Source organism: Macadamia integrifolia, chromosome 1 (assembly GCF_013358625.1).
Source record: "Macadamia integrifolia cultivar HAES 741 chromosome 1, SCU_Mint_v3, whole genome shotgun sequence".
NCBI classification, from domain to species: Eukaryota; Viridiplantae; Streptophyta; class Magnoliopsida; order Proteales; family Proteaceae; genus Macadamia; species Macadamia integrifolia.
The window spans coordinates 22,140,889-22,151,869 of record NC_056557.1 but is presented as its reverse complement, the minus strand read 5'-3'; the positions used below and the strand labels follow the sequence as shown (position 1 = coordinate 22,151,869).

The 10,981-nt window shown below is 39.8% G+C and overlaps 1 protein-coding gene across 1 annotated transcript; it reads right to left on the bottom strand.

The window, feature by feature from the left end:
* Nucleotides 1–9,564: 9,564 nt before the first annotated feature.
* Nucleotides 9,565–10,569, bottom strand: LOC122083213. The gene is made up of 3 exons (XM_042650939.1): nt 10,215–10,569; nt 10,037–10,113; nt 9,565–9,705 (listed from the first exon to the last, which is right to left on the bottom strand). The coding sequence occupies exons 1-3, from the start codon at nt 10,466–10,468 to the stop codon at nt 9,593–9,595; spliced, it is 444 nt and encodes a 147-aa protein (XP_042506873.1). The 5' UTR covers nt 10,469–10,569; the 3' UTR covers nt 9,565–9,592.
* Nucleotides 10,570–10,981: the final 412 nt, after the last annotated feature.

Sequence of the window (10,981 nt, the reverse complement as noted above, 5' to 3'; positions counted from 1 at the left end):
ATCACCTTCCCGGTGTAGAAACGGTGAGGTACGGCTTTGGCAACGAGCGGGGAACACTTTTCGCCACACTTTCTTCCCTTCTCTTCCTTCTTCTTCTCCCTCCTCTTTACTTCTCTACACCAACCTTGCTGAAAAATTAATGGGATTAGAGTAAATGCTATTTATAGTTGGGTCATAAGTAGCTACTAGGGTTTGTTTGGCTTTGACACCCAATGTCCTGGATTACATTAAACTGCGATGCCGAGCGAAGTAGTTGGAAGTACCGGACACACATGACCCCACTACAATAGGGAACTCAAAACACGAGTGATCACCCAAGTTGGGCTTGCTAGGGTCCACATTTTCCCTATAGGTGGTTCACACGGGAGGGTCATACCCACCTGTGACCACCCACCTATTAGCCAAAACATGGCTAACTTTGTTGGATTTCGGTGGGAATCGGTTCTTAATGCATATTTCACTCCCGCCACTTGTTGTGAACCAAATTCTCATCATCTAATACAATAACATACCTTCCCTAATTATACATAGCCTTATGATATGTGTAAGACCATGGCTTAGGCGTGCAAACCACATTGCGCACTGGCTCAAATTTATCTGACCACCCCGCATTCGAAGTCACCCTTGCCATTATACACCATAAGGCACCTGTATCAACCCTTTCCGGTTCAGACTCTGCATGATCAAACCAAACCAATCAGAAAATAAATTGGGTTTAAAGACAGTGCACTACAATATTGATTTACTATATATCTGTTGACTGGTCAATGGTCGGGAGGTCCTACCCTCGGCCTCATTAGTACGAGCATGAGAAGACCTCTCCAACCAACAAGAGTGACCCCGACCTCACGACCTACTGGCACATGAAGTCCCCACACTGATGACCAACTTAAACCATGACTAAGGTAACTAACTAGGATTAGGCGGTTATCTAACTCTTAGACCCACCACAGTTAAGTTAGCCATTACATAACCTCACCATGGTCAGGTTAGCCATTACAAGACCTTACCATGGTCAGGTTAGATGTTATGTCAACCAACCCAGGTTGAGTTAACCATTACAGGCCTAGCCAGCTCAGCCACAACAAAGGACAATCTCTCCAATAAGAAGAGGACCTGCGTCGGAATTTCAGAGACCTTCAACCAATGAAAAGGACTCGAGCTACCTATATAAAGAGCACTCAACCAGGGTTATAGGTAAGACTCTCAATCGACTGAATACTCTACATAAGAATGAAGATGTCTAGGCCTAACTTTGGCATCAGAGCCTGGTCTGGAGCTCCCTCTGGGCTAGCTTCTAATCTGTGTTGTGGAGGTTCGCGTCACCTGGAATCGTGCAACAACATATATATTAAGCTGATTACACCATGGTAGCCTACACGATTGGCCATTGCTAATGAAAGCGGAAGAGAAAGAGAGAGACACCAAGGAGGGAGAGGGGAAGAGAAAGGGAACAAAAAAAGAATTTAGGTGCAGAAAAGAGGGAGAAGAGGAGAAGCGTCATGGGCCTATACAAGTCTCGAAAGTCAACGGTTAGTGAGAAGAAAATTAGAAGAAAAAATATCAAAAAAAAGAAGTTAGCGGTACTTATCTACTCCGTTTAACTCTGTTTCTAATTGGATAAGTGTCATGTAAAGAGGTATATGGGATGGAAAATTCTCTCCCCACTCATGGGTAGAGAATCCAGGCTCAATTTGAGAGAAAGGAGGAAAATAAAGAAATATAGTAACATCTTAAGTAGAGAGAGAAGTGTATAAATAGGAGGGGAGATCATGGACAATGGAAGAGAAAAGTGTGACGATTTTGAAAAAAGAAAAAAAAAGGAAAGTAGAGAAAATTATTTGAATATAAAAATAAAGATAAATAAAAGGGTAGCAATAATTAAATAGGACAGAAGAGTAAAGATAAGAGGGGAGATCATCGACAATTGAAGAGAAAAGTGGGAAGAGTTTGAGAGAAAGAAGGAAATTAGAGAAAATTATTTGAATATAAAAATAAAAATAAATAAATGGATACTAATAATTTATAAATATATATATATATATATATAATAAAAGAGAAGGAGAAAAGGAGAGAAGGATAAAGTAGTCAAGTGAAAGATTTGCCACTTTATGCTTTTATATATATATATATATATATATTTTTTGAACTACTTAATTTGCTCTATAGAATGTACTCTCAGCCTTGTCCCTCCAGATGGCATGTCATGAAGCTCTAAATCTCAATTGGCATAGTGACTATTGGAAGCTTCTCCAAGCATAAACAATGGAATGCCTTTAGCCAATATTTTTCCTTTAGAGAATGGAAGGGTGGGTAATGGAAGGTACAAACATTATAAAGAAGGTGTATTATCCCAACTAGAAAGACAGGGCTAATTTTGACTTTTGCACCTTTTTTCCAGGTTTGTTACCAGGATTTTTTTTTTGCTGCAATCATGTGCACGAAAGGTAATATACTTGATTATGTGGATTGGTTGGGTAGTAGTATATGGTTGTTTGGTCTATTGTTTGTTATAAAATATGTATTTTTACTTGTGGACCTTATAGCAGCTAGTTTAGTGGTTAAGACCTTATGTCTAAACAAGATGGTTAAGGGTACAAATCTTATGAAATGAAAACAAGAGGAATTTAAGCTGTATTTTTGTTTTGGACAATTTGTGGGCCCCACTTGGAATTGTGAGAGAAAGATTTCAAATTTGAAGTAGGAGACTTCACGATTCATTGGAGTAAATTAAAGTAGGTGGATATCCCTCACCTTAAGAGGGTGTGGTTGTATCCAACAAGGAAAGAGAAAAAGGAGTAGGGATTCCCACGTTTGAGGCAGGTATCCCAAAATCGTGGAGTGAGGAGAGATTTTAGAAACGAAATAATTATAGGACAAAAAAAAAGGGAAATTAAGGGAAATCATGGATGCGAAGAAGAGGGTTGTTTCTAGAGAAAAAGAGGGTTGCAATACTTCATTCTCTTTTTCTTTTTGCAATGGAGTGCATATAATTGCTGCCTAGATTAGAGAGAGAAAGAGGAACACTTTGCTGCCATTGTTACGGCAACCTTGTTTCACGAAGATTTGAAAAGAACTTCAGCATGCTTACTCAAGTCTGAAGTAAGAAAAATCAGGTTAATGCATTCAACGCTATATATATATATATGTATATGGATTAACCTTCATATTTTCGTAGGAACGTTTTGGAAATTTGAAATCAAAATAGGAATTTTGCTATGGAAAGAGTAAATCAATTCTACAATTTAGAAGTTGATTTTTGTGGAACTTATATAGGTCTCAATTGGCTATAGTAGATATTTAAATTTTGATCCCATGATTGTATTTCTGTAATTTTTGGGCTGGTATTATATGATATAAGTTCTAAATCTTTAAAGAAGAGAATATGGAATTGGTACAAAAGTATAGTTCTGTAAATCATTGATGGTCTGTTATGTATGAGAAGTTAATTGATTCATGTAAATAAAAATTTTCCAACAGAATCTGAACATGAAATTTCTTATTGCCATAGTTGAGATCAAGTCTAACATATTCCCTTAAGAGGATTTTGGTGCTGTAAGAATAAAATTCTAGAAATTTTCACACAATAGGGTAGTACAGTTTAAAGGGTTAAGAATGTATTAAACCAAATAGGATCATGAGAAGAAGGGTACGAGGTTGACTTTGTTTTTTATATAGGGAAGAGTTAGATTGGAGGTAATTGGACAACGGTAAATCATTATTTGGAATTGATCTTACCAGGTGAGTGAAACCCACAGAACTCTAGTAATATTCTTTACATAAGTTGTTTTTCTTAATTTTATTTTGTATTGGACATTATATATTGAATCAGTATTGTTGGATTTCACGTACTGTTTTGAAATTTGATTTGAAATACTACGCATGTTATTTTATAAACTATAAGTAAAATGGAACATTATGGGGCTGCAACCCTTCCAACATGGGGTTATGTGCTGGAATGGAAATGTTAAGCCTAGGAGTGAGGCAAGAGCGTGACGTTAAGGAGCGTGGTTTCCCCTCCATAGGAGCCCATTACTGGATCCTATAGCCTAAGTCTCATCCCAGTGGTTGTGATGTATGATATTAACTATAATTTTAGCAGTGCCACTCTTTGAATCCTATTAGGAATGTTAATTAATGGAAATTGATTTTGAGAATATTTAAGTTCATGGCATATGTAATGGAATTTGTTATATATTTATATTTACTCAATTTATGTGTTGATATACCGTTGTTTCTAAAAGCATCTGTTTATCGATATTGTATATTCTGTTCTTTTCACTCACTAAGATTTCTCAAGTGTACCCCCTTTTTTTTTTTTTTTTTTAATTTCTAGAGGTAAAGAATCAAGAGGCTTGCTTTTGTGATGAATGCATTGGGGATACTAGAGGAGATGATGCTCAATTTGAGAATAATTGATGCTTTATTAGTTATTATTTATGCACTTAATTAGAACAGAATTATTTACTTTGGATTTAGATTTCTATAACTGTGATTATTTTAAGGTTTAAGAGGATTGATGTAATAAAGTTTGTCTTACTTTTAATTTTGGTGTCACAAACACCTTTAGACTTTGGATTAATTGAGTTTATTCATTTAGATAATGATTATGCTCTAATTAAGACTTCCACTATACTTTCGTGATGAGTACTTTGAGGTTTATTTGATGATTTTGATATATTGGTTTAGTTTCTGTTCATACTTCTAAAACCGAATGATCTTAGGGACTTTTTGACAACCCTTAGCCCTAGGGCGGTTTTTGGGTGTTACAGAAAGAAACATGAGAACACTGGTTTTTCAATATCCCTTCTTTCACTCTGCTTTAGACAATAATAAAGAGTACCTAATGAGGAACCTTGAGCGTTAAAAATGAAAAATATAGGAACATAGATAATCTTGAAAATTTTAGTAAGGCATTTGTCTTTTTATATTGCGAATAATTGGTATGAAGTAGGAAGTGGCTTTTAATATAAAATTAATATTCTGTACTTAGTGCATTGACAAGAATCTGAAAGCTACAATGTGATGAAACACCATGCTAGCTTATAAATTAAACATGGCTTACTTGTTAAAATGATATTTGTTTTTCCATTGCTCTCTCTCTCTCTCTCTCTCTCTCTCTCTCTCTCTCTCTCTCTCTCTCTTGTGGTCCTAGAGGTATTGTTAATGGAGGAGGAGGGCATACATATAATTGTGAAACTGCAATTATAGATTTATGTTTATAAATATTAAGTAGGGTAGGCCTTTAGCTATTGTTGCAAGAGGAAGTGTTTCTAGATGATGAGCACATTTATATGTGAAATCTATGGTAGTCAAACAGGCATTTTACATATTTAGAATGGAGCTACCTTGGCTTTTACTCTTTTTTTTTGTAGATTTTATATTTTCAAGGCCTTAAGGACTATCGGGCCCTATATCTCCAATTTACACGTAAAAAAATCCTGTTTCTTTTCATAGTTACGAAGAGAACAAAATTTTGAGCAAGATGGACGTGTTCAATTAAAAGTACACATTCTTTTGGTCAACCGTACATGTAATACCCTACTTCTTAAACCCGGTCTGATTACGCGGTTGACCCGATTTAACCATGCAGGAATCGAACCAGAGGGAGTTAGAGCGGGCTCCTTATGGGCTATGATGGCAAGAGTGACCTTAAACACCGGCTGGCCCGATGAGTTCGAGCCAGTGCCAGAAGAGACGGGAATGCCCAAGCCGTGTACATGCACCTACCATAAGCCCTTGTACGGATAAAACAAGTATTATAGCCATATTTTTAAGGTATATACATATAATACATCGTACGCTGGGGTGGGGTTCGCGCCAGGCCGAACTCTGTCAAAATCCCAAGTTTTGGCCCTCAGGTGGGCGGACAGGTGGGTGCACCCACCCACCTGAGTGACCCATCCATGTGCACTATTCATTCATTTAGGAAGTATATATATAACATTTAGGATTTTCTTTTCTTTTCATTTATGACACCCGTACGTTGGTGAGGTTAGTAAAGAGGAGAGAGAAAAGAAAGGGAAGAAAAAGGGAAGAGAAGGAAGAGGAAGAAGAGAAGGATTTCGGCGGCGCCGAAGCTTGATCTTCCCATTCCGGCGCCGGTGGAGTGATCTTCAACTCTAGATCTACATTTAGAGGTAAGCAAAGTTGGGTTCTTTGAACATTCACCATACCCAAGCTTAAACCCTTGATTCGAGTAGGGTTTCTTGAGATCTTGTAAATCCCCTTTGAAATGATGAATCTAAGGTTTAATAGATGATTTATGTATTGATCTTGAAGGATTTGAAGAGGTATTGACAAGATGNTTTTTTTTTTTTGATGAATAAATAATTCATTACCGAGAAGAAAAATATACAAGGGGGGTAGAGGCCTTAGCCAACAATAAAACATAGGCCGGAGGCCAACAAACAAAAAAGAAAAAAAGCCGGAGGCCAAAGCAAGGAAAAGAAAACAACAAAATGAGCAAGCTCATACAACAGAAAGGCTACAAAGAAGAGGGGGGAAGAGAGCCAGGGCCGAGACCGGGAATCCATCAAGTGGGGGGGATAAAGTCAACCTGTAGGTTCCAAAAGGCAATAATGAGAGAATTTCTTGGTGTACATGGGACCGGACGGGTATGTAGGAATGAAGCTTTAGATGTGACATCGAAGTAGATAGCTTTCCAAATCTTATCCGGAGAACGGGATTTGGAAGTCCATCTACGGATGTTGCGCTCCATCCAGAGGTGGTTAATGGTGGCGACAAAGGCTAATTTCCCAATGGAATCACAAATGGAGGAACCAGAGAATGTCATATCTATCCAGTTCCACTCCCTATGAAAAGGAAGAATGGGTCTTCTAGACGGCCAGCATTTGGACAGGACATTAGACCATATGAGGGAGGAAAGGGGCAAGAGAAGAAGAGGTGGGGGATATCCTCAATTCCCATGGGGTAGAGGCAACAGGCAGGGTTGGCTGGGATATGACGATAGATGAGGAATGTTTGGGTGGGAAGGCAGTTCGAAAGGCATCGCCAGAGGGTAAAACTGTGGCGGGGAATATGCCCTTTAAACCAAACTACCTTGTGCCAGGAGACAACTAGGGAGGGGGTTCGGATGAAAGACCAGGCGGAGGCGGAAGAGAAAACACCATTTGAGGAGTGAAGCCAGATGCATTTGTCTACCCTTTATCTATGGCCAGGGGGAAGGGGGGAGGGAGGACCATAGGTCAAAAAGGGGAGGAGGAGAGATGGGAGGGGACTAGCTGGTGTGGGAGAGGATAGAGAAGACTAAGGCATTAAAAGAGAGGCCCGAAGAGCAAATGACTCTGGGGGGAGGATGTGATAGAGGATGCCTGCAGGATGCCATGGGTCCTTCCATAGGGAGATGGATTGACCATTACCAATCTTGCAGGAGATGGCAGAGAGGGCCAAGGGTTTATGGTCGAGGATCTTGCGCCAAATCCAAGAAGCATCAGAGATGGAGGGAGCAGTCCAAAGGGAGTTGGATTTGAGAAGATCAGAGTAAATCCAGTCCACCCATATACTCTTATGTTTGGACACAATCTTCCAGATAAGCTTTAGGATTCCAACAGAGTTGGTGGTTTTGATTCTTCTAATACCTAGACCACCTTCGGCTTTAGGGAGGCAATCCTTTTCCTAGCTTAAGGGTCTGAAGAATTTAGAGGCATCGGTTCCCTTCCAGAGAAAAAAACAAAGGATGCCTTCAAAGGGCTTAATGACAGAGATAGGAAGGCCAAAGATGCCTGACCAGAACAGGTACATAGATTGGAGGACTGATCTAATCAAGGTCAGGCAGGCAACAAAGGAAATAAGCTTACCTTTCCAAAGTAGAGGCCTTTTCCTAAGATTATCCAGCATAGGAGCACAGTGGTGGGCAGAAAGCCTGGAGAAAATTAGGGAAAGGCCCAAATACTTGACAAGAAGGGAGCCAGTAGGGATACCTACAACCTCAGAGAGAGCGTCACGAACCTCAGGAGAGACCAGAAATGAAAATGTTGGATTTGAGGAGGTTAATGCTTATCCCCGAGAAGGATTCAAATGATTGGAGGGTGGACATGATGGTGGATTAGGAAAGAGGATCAACTTTGGAGAAGATCATAATGTCGTCAGCAAAGGCCAGGTGGGAGAGGAGGGATTTGCATTTTGGGATGGGGGAGATGAGTTGAAGGTCAATCACAGATTGGATAGAGTGGGAGAGGACTTCCAAAGATAGGGAGAAAAGCAGGGGGAGAGAGCGGTCAACCTTGGTGAATGCCCCGGCCCGAGGGAAAGTATCTAGTAGGGCTCCCATTTACCAGAACAAAGAACCGGGGGGAGAAGTGCTATGTGACCAACGTATTCCTTTAAAGCTTAAAGGAAAGTTGTACAACACTATTGTACGCCCAGTTATGATATATGAGGCGGAATGTTGGGTAATTAAGAAGTGTCATGAAGAAAATTTGTGTGAAGCAGAGATAAGGATGTTGATGTGGATGTGGATGTGGATGTGCGGCAAACCAAGGAATGATAAAATAAAGAATTAACATATTAGATCTGATTTGGGAGCTGCCCCGATCGATGACAAGTTTTGAGAAAGTCATTTAAGGTGGTATAGTCGTGTTCAATGGAGTCCTGGGGACGCCCTAGCAAGGAGGAGTGATATGATTCTGATTGAAAGAGCTAAAATGGCCATAGGAGAAGTAGCGAGGAATGACATGCGTAGTCTAGGTATTTGTCCCAAGTATGACCTCGGATAGAGCCTATTGGAGGACAAGGATCCATGTAGCTGACCCCATTTAGTTGAGATTCTCCTGACTTCTTGGGTTGTGCCTCTATCCTTTTACTTTCATTTCCTCTTACTTTCATTTCTTCATATCTTCATTTCTCCCATTTTTTTTTGGATCTCGGTTTTCCATACTTTGTTTTGTCGACCCAATTAAATCGGGTAAGGCTGCGTTTGTTGCTTCTTGTTGTTGTATCCAGTGTCTAATGCGCAGAATGCATTTGCATGGATATCAATTTAGTTGTCAAAGCCTTTTAGAAGCCCTAGTTTTAAGATTCAAATGGAAACCAGAAGAAGAGCTTCCACTCAATTACCTTTTTCATGCAGGCTTCTAGTAAAACACTGTATGTTGGTTGAATTTAGAAAAACTAACCTAGTTAGTTAGCCAATCACTATCAGAATATTATGATGGAACCATTTTGCGCTATACTTAATGGTGTCTCCACCTTTCATTTTCAACAGAAAGTTCAGATATCCAAGTGGTTGTATCCTATTCAACTGAAAAACTTAACTGAGCAGCTGCATAAAACTAATTGGCCAGGACATTTGTGAGAATGAAATTGTTTGAAGAATATTCTCCATGATAATCAAATTGTTTACAATATGATAAGTCACACTAATAATTTGGTCGAAGCTACCCCTGGATTTAGGTTTTTCATTGGTTTGTGTATTTGTCAGCTGAAGTCTCAGAATGAACATAACCATTCATGCATTTCAGGAGAAAATGCATCAATCCAAGATAAGGTTCTCTGTTCTATGACAAAAGGTTGTTTCTTTCCCAGCCATTAAATAAATAATTCAACAACGGTGTGAGTAAAGAACTACTCACTAAGGAAAGACAGACTTGACCCTCTCAATGTCGAGAAATTGTTGGAGAGGTCGAGGAACCCCAAGCTTGATCTGAAGCTTCATCTGCTCAAATGAAACACCTGGGATATTCCCTGCCACCACTCTCAAGTCAAAACAAATTAATGAATAAAACTCATTCATTTAACAACTAATAAGCCTAATGGGAAGAAAAAGAATCCGGAGAGCTGAAATAGAGGCACTTAAGCATCCTAAACGGCAAAGAGGAGGAGGATTCACAACACTTTCCACTGCCAATTTATCATGCCCAACGAAGCCCAATTACCCAGACCAAAAAGAGAGGAAGAATAATGAAAAGAAATAAAACCCATATTTCTTATTTCCCACTTTCAGACAATGAGAGAGAGAGGGAAGAAATAAGGAAGACAAATACCTATAGTAACAAAATTACCCAAATACAAATACCTCTTCGGAATGCAGGAATTGAATTGGAAGAGATAGCATCCTTGCAGGCCCGCATTGCTGCTGCAGTAATGTCTTGGCTGTGCATTCCATTTCAGATTGAATTAAGAAATACTTCAACCCCGCAAGAATTGAATTTGAAACAGAGAAACAGAGACTCAGAGAGAGAAGGAAAGCATACCCATGTTGATCGTAGCCTACGCCCATCTCGACAAACAATAACTTCATCACTGGGTTGACTCCGCTGTTGACACTATCCCTTTGCTCGCTTTCCATGGTTGCTGCTGCTCTAATGGTTGGCAAGATTCGTGGGAATCGGATGGGAGAAAAGAGAGTTCGATTCGAAAACGAGAGTCTTTTACAGTTATTTCCACTGAATAATCTAATTTCAGACGAAGGAAAGAATCGCGCCTTGATGACGGAACATCCCGTCATCTCTGAGAGTGTCTTCGCCCGCTCACCCACCTCTTTCGATATGGACTGCTACCAAACACTAATCGAATCGGTAGGCACTCACTAGGAAGTAACACGAGTAAATGACAAGTGCATAGCGCACCGGTTAGAGCCTCTGCTGGTACAGTAGGTGCCAGGTTTGTGGCCTATGGATCAACTTCTGCCACACGCATTCCCCTGTCTTTCTTATCATCCCCCATCTCCTCTTGTGTAGGGGTGTCAATTCTAAGTTGGCATTGGCTGACCCGACCGAGCCCAGCACGTTTATGGCCTGACTAGATCAGCCCGATTAAACGACGTGTTCATTAAACGGGCATTCAGGTGCAAGGATCTAGCCTGTTGGCATCAAATCGAACTAACCGATTAGAGGCTCGACTTGAACCGACTCAATGTAGCTTGACCTAGCCTGATCCCCTTTATTAAAAACAATTATAATTTCATATCATTTCTCTTCTTTATTAAATATTTGGGTCACCATCTAGTGTGATTATTTTT

Bases quoted from the DNA above. Each gene is read 5' to 3' on its own strand.
- LOC122083213 (XM_042650939.1), bottom strand. From the start codon at position 10,468: ATGACGGGATGTTCCGTCATCAAGGCGCGATTCTTTCCTTCGTCTGAA. The intron at 10,114-10,214 runs GTATGCTTTCCT...TGGAATGCACAG, and splicing joins GTAGGCTACGATCAACATGG to CCAAGACATTACTGCAGCAG. The intron at 9,706-10,036 runs GTATTTGTATTT...GAGTGGTGGCAG, and splicing joins AATTCCTGCATTCCGAAGAG to GGAATATCCCAGGTGTTTCA.